This window comes from Microcaecilia unicolor, chromosome 7 (assembly GCF_901765095.1).
Source record: "Microcaecilia unicolor chromosome 7, aMicUni1.1, whole genome shotgun sequence".
NCBI classification, from domain to species: domain Eukaryota; kingdom Metazoa; phylum Chordata; class Amphibia; order Gymnophiona; family Siphonopidae; genus Microcaecilia; species Microcaecilia unicolor.
This window is the reverse complement of record NC_044037.1, coordinates 178,415,722-178,433,275: the sequence shown is the minus strand read 5'-3', so window position 1 is coordinate 178,433,275 and position 17,554 is coordinate 178,415,722. Positions and strand designations below refer to the sequence as shown.

At 41.4% G+C, this 17,554-nt stretch overlaps 1 protein-coding gene across 1 annotated transcript in view; it reads right to left on the bottom strand.

The window, feature by feature from the left end:
- LOC115474518 (aldehyde oxidase 2-like) overlaps positions 1-17,554 on the bottom strand; it is a 161,215-nt gene that overhangs the window by 55,237 nt on the left and 88,424 nt on the right. Inside the window, exons 21-22 of the mRNA XM_030210008.1 lie at positions 16,153-16,277; positions 8,915-9,048 (exon numbers count right to left, since the gene is read on the bottom strand). Of these exons, the coding sequence (XP_030065868.1) occupies positions 8,915-9,048; positions 16,153-16,277 (259 nt within the window). The remainder of the gene's footprint in view (positions 1-8,914; positions 9,049-16,152; positions 16,278-17,554) is intronic.

Here is a 17,554-nt window from a genome sequence, read left to right as displayed (position 1 = left end):
TCATTTTTGTTTTCTGGCGCGCAGCAAAAACCAGGCAGTTATCGTTAATACGTGAGACCTTATTGCTAAGTCAATGGCTGGTGGTAAGATCTCAGATCCAAAATGGATGTGCACCAATTTTAATTTTGCCGCACGTCCATTTTTGGCAAAAATTTTAAAAAGGCCTTTTTTAAAGGCATGCTGAAAAATGGATCTGCGAGTGCCCAAAACACGTGCCTACACTAGCGCAGTCCACTTTTCGGCACACCTTGGTAAAAGGAACCGTTAGTAACTAATAATAACTTTTTGAGTGCCTGTTCTATCTTCAGCTGGGGGTATGTTTATTGAAGTGTGTACAGTATTTATGCATGTTAATGTTTTGCTAGCTTAATTTAGGAAATAGGTGTTATTCTTTCAAATGCAATTTACCAATGGTAACTGTAACATTTGTTATCATGGCTGATTTTAGCACAGTTTAGTAAATCCACCCATCAGTTTGTTGTTTATATGCATCTAGGAACATTAGCACTTATTGATCGAATGTACTTTTTTCCTGTGGAAGATGAGTACAGGATCTCATTTGTCTTTTTGACCATTGTCCTGTAGCTCCTCTATTTTCCTTACTGAATCATAGCTCTGCCTTGTTGTTAAAAGAAAACTGCAACAATGAAAGGGAGGGAGGGGGGAGGAGGGAGGGGGGATATAGGAGGGAAGGTGTTAGAAAATTAGAAAAGTTAAAGCTTCCTTATTGTTGAAAGTAAAGGTATTATATAATGTCAAATAGACCTGATTATGTATAACTTAAACATGCTGTGATTAATGGTCAGCTATTTATTGGCATTGTAAGGTTGTAATGACTTCAATAAAAAAACATTGAACATAAAAGAAAACTGCAAATAAACTTTAGTCTCTGTAACCAATCCAAACTGTGCACTAAGCTATGCTATAGATTAGGGATGTGCAGTCATTAGTTGACCATCAAAAATGGAGAGTACCTAAAATATATATAAAGACTCATTGTGGGGGGGGGGGGGGGGGGGGGGATTCTATAATGCCTTGAAGGTACATATTGGGAGTCTATCTTATAAAGGAAAGCAGGTGCCTACTTTCCTTTATAGAATACTTGTGTAGCTGGGTATTGTATATCATAAAGGCCATGAAAATATGCAAACCATACATATTTCTAGTTTTTATTATAAACTATTTTGCTTTCCTTGAGCTGGGAGCAGACTTGAGTTGCAAGAGAGTTATAAATGTGCTTTTTCTGGTAAATACCTTTCTAAGGCTGTGGTCTAATATTTGACCTATGCTAACTTGAGATAAGTTGTTGGTCAGAAGCTAAGAGCCTGAGACTCCTATGACTAAGGACGCCTGCTGTATCCAGATAAACAATCAGAAGGAGAAGTGGGTGTGGGCAAAACTATAGCCCTAGCACAAGGGTGGGGGTAGTAGGGTAACATACTCATTATCTAACGAAAACTTATGCTTATATGCATGAGAGGCCCTATAATAAGGGAATAAAATGATAGGCTTTGATGGAACATGAGACGTCATAACAGGAAACAGAATATTCTGGAAAGATGCATATTCATTAGGTAGGAAGGGTAATTATAATTAAGATAATGAAGAAAGGAAGAAAAAAGTATTTAACAGGAAACAGAACTGAGGATGGCGAGCCTCAATGTGCCTACATTAGCAGGTGGACATATTGACAGCTCCCAGGGAAAACTCTGTTTTTATTTGCTACATATTATACTGCATTGGGAGTTTATTTGTTACTATTTTAATAATTACTGATTGGCTTCTTTGACAATTTGAATAAACATTTATTATATCTAATACTTATTTAGTAGCCAGAGTTTTTCTTGCCTGGAGAGGAAAGATTTACTCTTACAGAAGGTTACTTCTGTTGCGGAGGCAAGACAGAAGTGAACATTTGGCGCCTGAACAGGGACTGGAAAGGTGCATTGCCTTAGGTGGGTGATCTCCGTCCTCAAGGTAACTTTGTGGGCAAACGTCAACTTTGTGGGCAAACGTCCCCAGTCAGTCCTTTAACTAACAAGAGGGGTTTAGGGGTTCAGATAAGTAAAAAGTTGAGCATTGTGACAGTAAAATGTTGAGTAAAGGAAAAGGTTAATGTTGTTGTTGAGAATTCCATCCGAAGACGCTTGGTAAATGAAATATTATGAAGGAAAAGGAAAATTGAAGAGAAGCGTGATGTGAGTTTTATATTTCTGTCTTTCCCGGGTAAGTGTGATATATATTATGTTTGGTATACGTGCATGTAATTATGCTGATGTCTCTTTGCTGCTTTTTTCTTGCATTTTTGTTATCAAATTGTCAATTAGAAGTTTATCAGTATGACTTCCCCATTAGAGACTGTTTGTGTAGCAAATCCAGAGGAACAGAGAGAGATTATAAAGTACAGTGAGAAATGGGTTAAGGTAAGTGAAAAAGGATCCTTTCTTTCAATGAAATAAGACAGATAGTGTGTTGTCTAGTAATTTGTTGCTAAAAAAACATGAAAAGGGAAACTCATTACTAGAACATTTGAAAATGTTTAATTTGTGGAAGCAGGAGTCTGATAAACTAATGGGAAATAAACTACCCCCCTTATAGCCCTTCAGTAAACAGTGCTTCCTCAAAGCCAGGATTGTGCCCAGTTTTAACAGAGGTACTATAAGTTGCTGAAGGTTACAAGCCTATTTTGCTTGATGACAGTACATCTGCTCAGTGGTGTAGGAAGGGGGGAGGGCACTGGGGGGGGGGGGGGGGTGTGTCAGCTCCGCTGGTTCCCTGCTCTCTCTGCTCCAGAACAGGTTACTTCCTGTTCCGGGGCACAGAGAGCAGGGACCCAGCAGAGCCGATGCAGCTCCCAGCGACGTGCACTCGGGGCGGAGCGGCCCTCCCACCCGTCCCCTTTCCTATGCCAATGGTAAGAATGCGCGCTAAGGGGGGGTGCGCCGTGCTGCACCCGGGGGGGGGGGGTGCACAGAGGCAACCCGCCCCGGGTGTCAGCCGCCCTCGCTACGGCACTGCATCTGCTTCCCCCCAAGTTATCTGACACAGCTAGCAGCCCAGTAGGAAGTCTGCAACAGGGACCAATTACTTTATCTCCAGCTAAGGGGAGTAAGGGCTCTGTTCCAGCTTCAGCTGCCTCTTGGCTGAGTTCAGTGGCCCCATATAAAAATAAAATTTGTTTTTGGATACTAATTATCCTCCAAACCTCCTTCTCCATTTGAGTTTGTGCTAAAACCTGCACTTCAGCCGTACAGAAAAAGATTAAATTACCTTTTCCTCTAAACACTTCTATGTTACTGTTTCCTTTGTGTATCTGTTTTTTTTAGATAACAATTTTGTTTCCCTGATAAGCCTGTTTTTATGAGACTGATAGAAACATATGTCGTAACCCATCATCTCTTTTATAGGGAGCTTCTAGTTTTAAAATTAGACTAACAGGCTAAAAGAATTCATATACACTAAGTGGTTTCCTAAAAACAAATTAAATTCTGTAGATTTCTGCATATAGCAAGAAGCTCTGACACTTATATGTTAAAACAAAATGTTAATAACACCAGAACTAGGAATCAGAAAAGTTCATGCTGCGTTCAGCTCATTTTGTATTTATTGTTGCCTCTTTGTCAGGCAGGTTTGTACCTTTAACTGGTATCTATAACTTGTTAAAATTTATTATTTGTGTTTTACCTTTCTCTGTTTGTTCAGAGGCATCTGGTATTTTACTATAAACAGATAGAGGTATTTTAGGGAAGACTAAGGGGAAACAATTGAATGATTTGTTGCTCAGTCATCAAATTTGTACTGCTTGTTTTATTCTTTGTTCACAGGGATTTTGCATACTATGGTGAAACCTGTGCATGTGTATCCTAAGACTGACATAGTCAGAATAGTGGAGCTATGTGATCTTTGTTAACTAATTTTTGATTGTCTTTTTTCCTTTTTCAGAATTTGAATTATAAATTTAGGCTTCTTATGGAATCAGGGTTTTATTCATACATGGCCATCCTTTTAATCTAAAGAAATATTTTTTTATTATATGCACTCCACTGAGACTTTTTTAATTAACTGCAGAAATAAAAAAAATCTCCACGGAGCATTTAAACAGTATTGCTTGTGATTTTTTACTTCTGGAATGGCTATGCAATATTGTGCATTTATGCACATAAGAAGTACTTCTTGCCCTAGGACATTGTTTTGGTAATCCACTTGGATAGCATACATAAGGTTAAGTCCAGTTCTGAATTCAAATAGACTGATCTGATCTACAGTCTCTCAGGTCTTTGTCTTTTGTTTGTTTGTGGGTGTTTGTGTTACCCCTTATATACAAGCACTATAGGTGACCATTTTTGAATTTTTTAATTTTGTGGGTAGTACAATCAGTGCATACAAATAGTTTCTCTCATGAACACATATTAGTTGTGTATACACTATAACAAAAGATTTCTTTTCTGCATTCCCTAGTAGGCATGTTAGCTACTTAGATTCTGTCTCTTATCACCATTTTTAGTACATTAGTTACAGTTAAAGTGTACTTTTTCCCCACATTCAGTACAGAATTAGGGTCTCTCTCTAAGGTATACTTTTCCTTAGAAATTACTTTTACCTGGATGCTATCTTTGCCCCATCTTGATTGTAGAGACCTGTGTGATATTTCTTGCCTGATCTATGTGAATCTTGTAAAGATCAGTCAAGGATGCACCTTTGTCTGTCTCACTAGGATTGGTACTTTTTTACAGCTCAGTTTTATTAGATTGGGTTCAAAGTTTGTTATTAATTTCTCTGATCCTATATACTAGGTTTTATAGACTGATAACTTTTATATTAACTGTGAGATTTACTGAAAGGCTTAGGTCTGTATCTTCTGTTATGTCTATATGTTGCACACATTTACAATATGTACATATAAGTACATAAGTACATAAGTAGTGCCATACTGGGAAAGACCAAAGGTCCATCTAGCCCAGCATCCTGTCACCGACAGTGGCCAATCCAGGTCAAGGGCACCTGGCACGCTCCCCAAACGTAAAAACATTCCAGACAAGTTATACCTAAAAATGCGGAATTTTTCCAAGTCCATTTAATAGCGGTCTATGGACTTGTCCTTTAGGAATCTATCTAACCCCTTTTTAAACTCCGTCAAGCTAACCGCCCGTACCACGTTCTCCGGCAACGAATTCCAGAGTCTAATTACACGTTGGGTGAAGAAAAATTTTCTCCGATTCGTTTTAAATTTACCACACTGTAGCTTCAACTCATGCCCTCTAGTCCTAGTATTTTTGGATAGCGTGAACAGTCGCTTCACATCCACCCGATCCATTCCACTCATTATTTTATACACTTCTATCATATCTCCCCTCAGCCGTCTCTTCTCCAAGCTGAAAAGCCCTAGCCTTCTCAGCCTCTCTTCATAGGAAAGTCGTCCCATCCCCACTATCATTTTCGTCGCCCTTCGCTGTACCTTTTCCAATTCTACTATATCTTTTTTGAGATACGGAGACCAGTACTGAACACAATACTCCAGGTGCGGTCGCACCATGGAGCGATACAACGGCATTATAACATCCGCACACCTGGACTCCATACCCTTCCTAATAACACCCAACATTCTATTCGCTTTCCTAGCCGCAGCAGCACACTGAGCAGAAGGTTTTAGCGTATCATCGACGACGACACCCAGATCCCTTTCTTGATCCGTAACTCCTAACGCGGAACCTTGCAAGACGTAGCTATAATTCGGGTTCCTCTTACCCACATGTGTTCTCTATCTCAGGAAGAGTGAATCTAGATGAATGTTTAACTTCAGAAGTTAAGATTTTTTCTGTACCTTGCATGAACATGTTTTGTACTGCTCAAGAAAAAGGACAGTGCCTTTCTAGGCAACAGCCTAGTTTGCCCTCATTTCTTTAATTTGCCTTCCCTTTCCCCATCTAGTAGATAAGTCATTACATTTCCTATTTGGGACTATTATCTGAGTGCAAACTTTCTCAATTTATTGTTTTAGGTTAATTGAAATGAATTTTCCTCTAACTTAGGAAGAGTTCCTTGTGTCCTTTATTATTGTAGCAACACGATTGATGTTTCTACCTAGCATATGTGAGGAGTCTGAGAGGATAGGGCGCGAGGAATTCAAGGAACAAAGTAGGACAGGCAGCCCACTGTCTGGGGATCTGAACTACAGTTCCCAGAAACCACTGAAGTACCAGAGGGACACAGGAAGGGAAAAGCACTACAATTCTCAGAAACCATGGCAGAGCAGGGGGGAAACAGGGAGGGAGCAGAAGGAGAACTACAGTCCCCAGGAGACTGTGGGAGAGGAGGAGGAATGGTGCATGAACACTAATCAGAGGAAAGGGGAACAGCTGGGATCCACAGATGAGAAGGAATTAATGGAGTGGGAAATGGGAAGAGAAGGGGGAGCTGACGGGGAAGAAGCAGGAGGCCCTGAGCCTATGGATACTTCAGCTTTGGCTCAGGTACAAACAGGAGACCTAAAGGGTTTAATAGGGGTATTGTTCTCCCGGCTGAGGGGGGTCTGGAAGAAATCAAGGTGGTCTGGACTAATGAGGGAAACTGGGAGCTGTTTCTGGAAGAGGGAGACCCCAAGCAATGCCTAGAGGATTCCAGGGAGGGTGAGAGAGGTCTGGAAGGGATCCTCTTCCCCATGGGTCTACCGGAGGGAGGGAGGGTGATTTGAGCAAAAGTTAGCAATATACAAGAAGCTGTGCTCTTTTGGGGAAAAGGGAGACAACTGGTATTTTGTTGCATTATGAGATAAATGAACTCTAAACTGAACTCTGGGGACAATTTGTATACCTGTTTGAACTGGGACAGGGACACTAATAAAAGGTCCTTCAGAGGAGCAGAGCCGGTGACTGAGGTTGGGTCCTTTCCTGGGCTTCCCTGGACCTACGAGAGCAGAAGAGAGGGGGATTGTCGGGCCCGCTTAGACCAATGAAGCAGGTGGAGGGTGCCCACCTAAGTGGCATGGGGTGACACATATTTATAGTTTAGATGTTAATTGTGAACAGCTGGAATATTAAACTTTTCTCCCACTCTGTGTCCTTTCTGTGCCTTGTTTTGTATCAATGGAGAAACAGCGTGCCTTCCTTGATTACATGGTGCCCTAATCTTATTTGTTATGCAAGCTATTAATTAGTTTTCTTAGGAACTTTATTTTCACTAAATTGCACTGTTCAAAAGTTTATTTTATTCTGTATTAAATATAACTAGAACTGTGTAAAGCATATGGCCCTACTCTGTTTAATTGCTGTATTGTTTTGAATCATACTTTTATTTACTATTAGTTGAAGTTTTTCTGAAGCAGCATGATACATCCCATGTGAACTCCTTCCTGTGTACACCATGATGGTGCAGATCTTCCTTGCAACTGTGTTCAGCCTGCTGATCTACAATACTAGAACTAACTCTGATCCCTAATGATACATCTGTCTCCTGAATTGTCAGCCCATCAGAAGCAAAGTTTTTAAAATGACACTGACTTGCCAGCTTTCTTGCTGTCTATATTTACAAAACCTTATGGACTTTTCCCTAGTTTTCTATTTTTTGTATTATTTTTCTCCTAGTCCCTTGTTCTGTTATTTCCCATAAGATTCCCTGATACTAGTTTACAATTTTTTATTTTCTCATTTTGTATCCTGTGATCAGATTTTTTAATATGTTAATTACCTCTTATAATTGCATGTCACTTGATTATCTTCTTGCATCCCACTGTGGACTTTGTATTATTTAAATAGTCCTGACTGTTGCACTGTTATTGTTATTTGTACACATATTGCAATGGACAACATTCATAATCTTGCCAAATTGCATATTTATGCTTATGCTGAGGTTCTCATTCTTAGCCAACACTGTCACTCTCTCCCACACTTCCTTGTTGAAGAACATACCAATTATTAGCCTCCTCCAACAAGGATATTGGTGCCTAATTTTAGGCAGCGCCTTAAGAAATGATCTTCAATAAGGGTGATTTGATAAGAGGTCAGCGAGATGACTGTTAGGAGTCATGACAGCCATTTTGGATCCTGGTGCAGTCATGGTGCTGCCTAGTTACCACTGGATCATGGAGACCCTGGGTAAGTCCCGGGGTGGGGGAGGGTTGGGTTCTGGGAGGCAGGGTTTGTTTTCTGGGGGTGTCAGGATTTTGATGGGGGGAGTGGAAGAGGGTTGTGACTGCTGGGAGAAGTGAAAGGAGGGAGATGTTGGGACGGGGGAACAGAAGGAGGAGTGATATCGGGGAGAATCAGATGGAGGGGATACTGGGAGGAGTGTTAGGAGGAGTGATGTCAGGAGGGTAGATCGGATGTGCAGAAGGAGTACCACCACACTATTTATTGGCAGCTAATGTGCACTAATGGATTACTAGTAGCATTGCTGCACTTACCCCCTTCGTTTGATGTGGCAGTAACTGCAGCTGTGACAGCTAGCGTGCGGTTCCAACCTGTTCACTAGCTGTTACTACCGGCCACTCCTCTGCCTGCCCATATGTTGCCCACTCCATTATTAAGCAGCTAATGTGGGATTTTTACCTGTGCTGGCTGCTTTTTAGTGCAGAAGACATTAGCACATCTACTGCACTGTAAAAGCCATGTTAGCTTATTAAAAAGGTCCCTAGGTGTCTTTATAAAATAGTACCTAAGCAGGTGCCAATTTGCCTCCCTAAATCAGATGCAACAAGCATGAATCTGTGAAACACTCCCATACTGTATCACAAGATGTGGGTCCACTGCCTGTATTATTCAGAATGGATAACTGCACAAACCCACACATATCCTTTATTTGTCACTACTTGAACAAGCTTTGTATGAAGCTACTCTACTCTGTCCCTTGACTCTAGGTTTTCTAGTTTTCTTTCAGTTTTGTTTTGTTTTTTTGCAAAAATGTTGGCAATAACACCTACTTGTTTGCTGCTATTGCCACAGCAGCTCCCAGGAAAGCTGGCTTTGATGTCTTTCCACCAAAAGATCCACCAACTCTCGTCACATGACACCTAATCCTGTTAGATGGGACACCCAGTGCTGCGGCAATCGCCTCCTGAAAAATCAAGGTTGGTTGCAATGGAATGTTCAATTTTTCCTCCTTCTGGTACAGCATGGTACACACTGATCTGAATAGAATAACGTTATGTTGAGTTTATATAGTTTTCTACCTAACGTTTCTACAGTGCTACATGACATACACAGCGTTATATAACTGCACACAAGAGACTCTTCTCTGTGGAGCTTACAATATAGTTAAGACATAAGAGTCAGGATATAAAAATATATTCATAGAAGACTTCAAAATGCTTTACAGTCAATCGAAGCTACCTAGTTTCTAGATGGATACCATTGGCTAGTCCTGGCTTTTTAGCAATCTTTCCCAATGTAATTTAGTATCTGTTGTGTTGATTTCAAATAGTAAAAGCATGACCATAAATACCACAATGTATTTCAGAATGTATCTTAAAGAAACTGCCCAAAATACTGCGGCTAGACTTGTCATGCATGCACCATGCTTTGTGAGGGCTACTTCTTTGCTGAAACATTTGCATTGGCTTCCTATTAGGGCCAGGATTGCATTCAAACTCTATGCTCTCAAATTTCAGATTTTGTATGATATTGCCCCTGACTATATGCTGCCCCTTGTTACTTTGCCTTCTCGCAATTTGGTGCAAGACACTACCTGTGTCTTCATTTCATACCTGAAAGAAAGTAGTTTATAAATCTATATATTCAGCTATCTTTTCATACCAAAGTACTAAATGGTCGAATTACTTGATGAAAAATATAAGATCCCAACTTGATTATGTGGTTTTTCTTAAGTTTTTGAAATCAATTGATCCTGGTGCATAATCTCCCCTTCCATTCTCTCCATTATGCTTTATTATTGAATTCTTTATATATTTATGATTCTTTCCCAATTGATATGTGTGGGTTTATGCATTTTGTTTCATAATTTGTAATGACTTCTTTTTAGCTTGTTAGCCACATTGAAATCGAAATTGTAAGAGAAAATATGGGGTATAAATGTCATAAATAAATAAATAAATAAGTTTTAAAAAAAAGTTTCTCCTTTAAAATCAGATCACTTGCCAGGTCTGATCAACAGGGAGCTCAACAGAAGCTTCAAGTATCCATGTCTTAATGAAATGGCAGTTCTGCTCCTTAAGGAAGTGCATGCCGCATGGGCAGTTCTGAGGTGAGGAACATGCCAAATAAACATAGAAGCATATCAGGTGTCATCAAAAAAGGACCACTATGTCCATCCAGTCTGCCCATTTGTACCAGTTGACTGTACTGTCAAAGGCCTTATGTGATTCATGAAATTCTTCTTCCCTCTTCTACTAAGGTCTCTTTGAGGTCAATTTTCAAAAGATTTGCCTGCGCTAGATGAGTCTTATCTCCCTTGGGCCTGATGTTCAGCCTGATTAGTATGGATATACACTTAAGCGCTGAAACTGTCAATTTATTTATCTGTTCAGTGGCACTATCCTTTTAACTCATGCCATTGAATATATATCTGGTGCCAATTCATTAATTTTAAACAAATTGTTTATCCATACATGGAGCAATTCTATAACCTAGGCAATCATATTTGCATATGTGTTAACACATATAAATGTTTAGAATACAATCATTTATGTGTGTAAAAATATGCACACTTATGACTTCACAGTGAGAATCCTGAAAGGTAACTTTAAAACCATACAAGAACGTAAAACCTTTGAAGTCAGAATGATTGAATATTTTAACACCCAACAGAAAGGACTTAACAAGGATCTGGGGTTCCTAGCCTATTATAAACCATAAAGCTGTATTTCTCTGTTGATCACCCCACCCCTCAATTATCCACCCCATCCTGTTAGAATATCAATGATATGCTTTGATGTTCCCATGCATACCTCCGACCCACCCCCATCCTCCCACCCTGTCAGACTGTCAAAGTAATGCTTGAATGTTTTCACTTATATACACTGTCAGCTAGCACATTTGCTAATTTCCGATCTGACGAAGAAGGGCAACCTTCGAAAGCTAATCAAGAAATGTATTAAGTTATGTCCAATAAAAAAGGTATCATCTTATTTTCTTTTCCATGTTTTATTTTGTTTGATTTCTATTGATAACCTTAAGAGTGGACTAATACGGCTACCACACTCCTCTACTCAAAGCATGTACTAACCACAATTGCTCAACTGTAAAACACTATGCACAAATTTATGCAAAAACACACTCAGAACCTTACTGTACCATAACACTGGGCAGACCCTAATAAACCAATATACCACCCATATGGAAAATGCAGACCGTCAACAATATGAAACAAGGGATCATAATATCACAATTCTCATGTAGAGCCACAAAACACCCTTTTAGGGTGGATAGTGTTCACAATGAGCTCCTTTTATGAACGACTATATGTAGATCCTTCAAGAGGTAGTGTGTCATGATTTAGGCTCTAAAACCCTTTCTGATGTTTTGGTGCCACCTCAGTAAGGCCAATACACAATCTCTCCACTGCAAAACACTATACACAAACTTGTGCAAAAACACACTCATAATCTTAGCAAACCATAACAGCACTAATTCCAAGGACAGGACGAGCTACAACCTTATGCGTGGAAAGGCAGCACTGTAATTACACTGGGCTCTAAAACACCAGTACACAACCTAGTGAAACAAAAAAAAACAAACCCAAAATGGGCTGTAAATACTACACACTAGTAGAATACTGCACCTTGATTACACATGAAAACCACATGACACAACAGATATGAAGGCAAAACTGGAAAGTTGCCTCAAGAAGTCAGACTCAGCATGGAGCAATACTAGAAAAATTGAAACTTACATGCAAAATATCACAGATGCACATTTCCAAAAGCTGACATATTCCAGTTAATAAATTCTGAATAAAATACTTTTTTCTACCTTTGTTGTCTGATCATTTAGTTTTTCTATTCGCTTTGGTCCCAGTGTCTTCTGTTTTATGCAGTGTCTTCTTTCCATTTGATATTTTTTCTCTCACCATGTCCACCATCCTCCTGTGTCCTTATGCGTCTTGTCTACCATCTGTAGCCCTGTCCCTATCCTTCAGTATCCCGATCCAGCTCTTAAATTCAACAGTTTTTCCTCCATCCATATCCAGCATTTCTCCTCACTCCCCTCCATCCATGTGCATATACTTCCCTCCCCTCCATCCATGTCCAGTACCTTCCCTCTTTCTCTCCTACCATTCCATCCAGTGTCATCCCTCTTTCTCTCTCCATCCTTCCACCCATTGTCCTCTCCCAATCCTTCCGTCCATTGTCTTCCTCTATCTCCCCTTCCTTCTAGACAGTTCTCTCTCTTGACCCCTTTTCCATTCAGCATGTCCTCTCTCACCCCATCCTTCCAGTGTCTTTCCTCTTTCCCTCCCTACCAGTTTCTTCCCTCCTTCCAGCATTTTTCCTCTTTCTCCCTCATCAAGCCAGCATTTCTCAGTCTGACAGCTAGGGTCTCCCCCAGTTTCTCCCCAGCAGCTTCTCTCTCTCTCTCCTGCCCATGTCTCCTCTTTCTCTCCCCATCTCTTTTTGGCTCTATCCTGCTTTTTTCCATGTCCCTGGCTCTCCCCTGCTCTTTTCCATGGCCCCTCTTTCTCTCCCCATCTCTTTCTGGCTCTCCCCTGCTTTTTTTCCATGTCCCTGGCTCTCCTCTGCTCTTTTCCATGACCCCTCTTTCTCTCCCTGGCTCTCCCCTGTTCTTTTCCATGGCCCCTCTTTCTCTCCTCATCTCTTTCTGGCTTTCCCCTGCTTTTTTCCATGTCCCTGGCTCTCCCCTGTTCATTTTCCATGGCCCCTCTTTCTCTCCCCATCTCTTTCTGGCTCTCCCCTCCTTTTTTCCATGTCCCTGGCTCTCCCCTGCTCTTTTCCATGGCCCCTCTTTCTCTCCCCATCTCTTTCTGGCTTTCCCCTGCTTTTTTCCATGTCCCTGGCTCTCCCCTGCTCTTTTCCATGGCCCCTCTTTCTCTCCCCATCTCTTTCTGGCTCTCCCCTGCTTTTTTCCATGTCCCTGGCTCTCCCCTGCTCTTTTCCATGTCCCCTCTTTCTTTCCCTATCGCTCTCTGGCTCTCCCCTGATCTCCTTCTCTCTCATCCTACCGTTTCCACATGTTCTCTTCTCTCCCTCCGGCCCGGGCTTCTTTACAGCAGTGCTGACAGAAGAAAAAGAAGCGCAGGGCCGCAGCAGCGTTCAGACATGCGTTGTCGGCTTTGCCGGTCCTCTGCCCCCGGAACGGGAAATTAACGTCACGGGGCAGAGGCCGGCAGAGCCGACAGCGCATGTCTGAACGCTGCTGCGGCCCGCGCTTCTTTTTCTTCTTATGTTATGCTGGCTCCGAGAGAAGCGGCTGCCGCTGCGCTGCTCAATAGAAGCGGCGGCAGCAGAAGATTTCGTCATCGGGAGTCTCAGAGTACATTTGGAGAGGGAGGCAGGTGGGGCTGTTGCGAAGCTCACAGCTGGGCTGGGGAGGCTTAGCCTTCCCAAGCCTCTTACACGGGGCGCCTATGGGGACGTCCAAGTTTTGATGAGGACGTCCTCGCAAAACATCCTGATCCAGGGGCAGGGAAACCCGTATTTTCAAAACAAGATGGACGTCCATCTTTTGTTTTGATAATACGGTCAGGGAAGCCCAAATCCTGAAATCTGGTCGTCCTTAGAGTTGGTCATCCCTAGACTTGGTCATTTCTGATTTTCGGTGATAATGGAAACCAAGGACATCCATCTCAGAAACGATCAAATGGAAACCATTTCGTCGTGGGAGCCAGCATTTGTACTGCACTGGTCCCCCTGACATGCCAGGGCACCAACCAGGCACACTAGGGGGCACTGCAGTGGACTTCATAAATTACTCTCAGGTACATAGCTCCCTTACCTTGTGTGCTGAGCCCCCCAAAACCCCCCTAAAACCCACTACCCCCAACTGTACACCACTACCATAGCCCTTACGGGTGAAGGGGGGCACCTAGATGTGGGTACAATGGGTTTGTGGTAGGTTTTGGAGGGCTCACTGTTTCCTCCACAAATGTAACAGGTAGTGGGGGATGGGCCTGGGTCTGCCTGCCTGAAGTGCACTGCAGCCACTAAAACTGCTCCAGGGACCTGCATACTGCTGTGATGGAGCTGAGTATGACATCTGAGGCTGGCAATCAATATTTTGAAATATGTTTTTTAAGGGTGGGAGGAGGTTAGTGACCACTGGGGGAGTAAGGGGAGGTCATCCCCGATTCTCTCCGGTGGTCATCTGGTCATTTCAGGCACCTTTTTGTGCCTTGGTCATAAGAAAAACACGACCAGGTAAAGTCTTTTAAGTGTTCATCAGGGACGTCCTTGTTTCTTTCGATTATGGGTCAAGGACATTCTAGTGTTAGGCACGCCCAAGTCCCGCCTTCGCTACACCTCCGATACGCCCCCTTGAACTTTGGACGTCCCTGCAACGGAAGCAGTTGGGGACGTCCAAAATCAGCTTTCAGTTATAACGATTCGGACGACCCTGTGAGAAGGACACCCGTCTTCCGATTTATGTCGAAAGATGGGCGTCCTTCTCTTTCAAAAATGAGCCCAATAGTGTATATTTACAAGGAAAGAGCATACAAAGGGGTGCAGCATGGATGGGACATAGGCAGTTCTCCTACTTACATGCATAACTTACAGAATACTTTAATGTTAGTTAAGCACATCCCTGCCACACATAGGCGCTCATATACACTAGCTCTATATTTGTTAGACGTGTTAATTCCCAGCTATGGAAAGTAGGTGTCTACATTTCCTTATAGAATAGAATCACATTGCATGCCTTACTTGCGCCTAATATGAAAGAGCAACTCCACTGCTTACAACGCTACACTGTCTCCCAGTCAAGGCCAGACTTTTCTTCAAAACTAGCACTCTCCTCATCAAGATACTGTCCGGTATGTTTCCCGATTACATGGTAGACTTGTTTGAACTATCGCCGAGGAACGAAAGCCCAGAGACCAGAAGTTATCTATTACTCCATCTGCCCAACTGTAGAAACATAATCTACAAATCCATCTACACGGCTGGATTCAGCTACCTGGGTTCCAAATGGTGGAACTCGATTCTCAAGACATTAAGAAGCATCACCGAGTACCTTCAGTTCAGGAAAGGACTAAAAACCTACCTCTTCAAGAAAAATTATGGCTAGCCACTTATGATACAAATGTCCGATACTGAATGTAATATAATGATAATTACAATGACTGTAATGCAATGCTAAATACAAAGAATGTAACATCTACTAAATGAAAATTGTAAGCCACGTTGAACCGAAACCTGTTTTTGGATAATTGTGGGATATAAGAATGAATAATTAAAAAAATAAATAAATAAACAATGTTGTGTTGTTTCGTAGAAATCCACTCTAATGTTCAGATGTCAAATTTTAAATAACACTATCCAAAAGTTAGAGTTTCGAACACAGTTAATGTCAACCTGAAACAGTCTGAAATGTTTACATCTGATTCTGAAAGTGTCCGCCTTTCACTCGAATACATTTTCGCAGTTGATCCTGCCAACCAGGGGCCCAGAGCAAATTTGAAGGAGCCCAGGCCCCTGTGGCCCCACCTAGCTACACCACTGCTGTTGGGGAAAAACACGCTGCTGCTTGGCTATAGAGATGCTGTTCACATCCAGCCAAAGCTTCTCTCTCTCTGTAACAGGAAGTTCTGCCTCAGAAAGAAACCAGTGCACCTTCGCTTCTCAGAGATCTACCTATACCAGAAACGTTTTTCAAGGGTAATGATGCAAAGGAACTGAAAGAAATCTTGGTGTATATATGTCTTTCTCACATTGTCTGTTCAATGATGTGTATAATTATTTGTTTTGGGTTTTAGTTTATGTTTGAACTGGGTGCATTGCCATCCATTATAGATATTAACTGAGATGACATGTTTGTAAGTCAATCTGATTTTTTGTTGCCTTTTTTTTTTTCAGTGTTATGCAATGTCATTCTGGTCCTAGTTGTTCTAATTGGCTTTTGAGTATGTATTCTGTTTATTCGTATCCTGCCTTGGTGATATGTGATGCATGCTGGAGATAACAGGCAGCCAAACAGGAGTGAAACAAAGCTTCAACAGTCATATGACTGTAGTGTGATAGCAGGTTACCTGTGCAGCAGATAGAGCCTGGGTTGATACATAGACATCCATTTCATGGTCCTCTCCTTTTGGAATAGCATATATGGTTTGAGTCTCTAAATAAAAATGTTCTTGTCCTCCAATATGAATTTCACCTGTAAAAACACAAAATGAGGAGCTCTATGATACTTGCTGTGATAGGAGAATAAAAAGGGAAAGAGGAAGGGAGAATTTCTGACCCAGCACAGGTTAAGTTTTGGGCTGGTTTTAGCACTGAGATGTTTTGGGTTTCCATGTTGGATGACATGTGTATGTGTGGTTAGATCAGAGACAATCAGGGTTTCTGATCCTCTTCATTCTGTTAGCTGTGTTCAACAAGGTATATCGTATCCTGCTTGAGAGATCAACTATTTTGTATATTAGAGGTATGTAGCTAGTTGGATGAGGTCCTTTTTAATTAGCAGAGCTCAAAATATTGTAGTTTGAACCTAACCTTCCAGTCCTTAGCTGATATTCTCAGGAGTTCCTCAGAGAACTTTTTGATATATTATTTCAGTTCCTGGGAGATTGATAAGGAATGTAGGAGTAAAGATATGTATTTACATTGACAATGCTCACATTTAAAATCCTGGGACCAGTCCTGGGAATGTTCAATTGAGATAATTGCGAAGTTGATCTGTTCAATTGTATACTGGATGTTTTCATATTGTTTACAATTAAATGTTAAGAAGAACAAAATCCTCTGAGTTGGACCTTCACCTTGACCTAATAAATTTTCCATGATTCCTACTGGGGACTACATAACAAAATTTTCAAGAAAAATGAAGAGTTTAGGGGTTTAGAGACTGTACTTTCTTTACAGAAAAATATGAGCAAAGTCCAAAAAAGTTTTTTCTTGGTTGCCATTGATTAGACAAATTAACCCGTTTATTGGGATCCTCTGATTTGAACACAGTAATGCCATCTACAGCAGTGTCCCATCTAGATTACTGTAATGTAATTTATGCAGATCTTCCTAAGAGATTGACAGACTCCAGATGATTCAAAACATGGTGGCCAGAATAGTGACAGATGGCAGGAATTGGTAAAGGGCCTTTCCTTTATTGGTAGCCTTCCACTCGTTATCAGATTGCTTTCCATATAAAATTGAAAGTTCTGGCTCTTATTTTTAGGTTTTTGGAGGGATTGATCCCTATATTCATGGGATATAATCTCACAATATGACTTGACCAGGAAGTTGTGCTCTTCTTAGGAGTTCTGACTGGTTGTCCCCTCGTACATATAGGGCCCTATATTCAGCCAGTGGTGGGCAGCACTTTTGCTGTCTGCCGCCAGGGTTAAACCTGGATATTCATTGCCATGCTGTTTCCGGCGATTAGCATTGAATATCAAGGATTTTTTTTAACCGCTCAAAAGTTAGCCCGCTATGCTG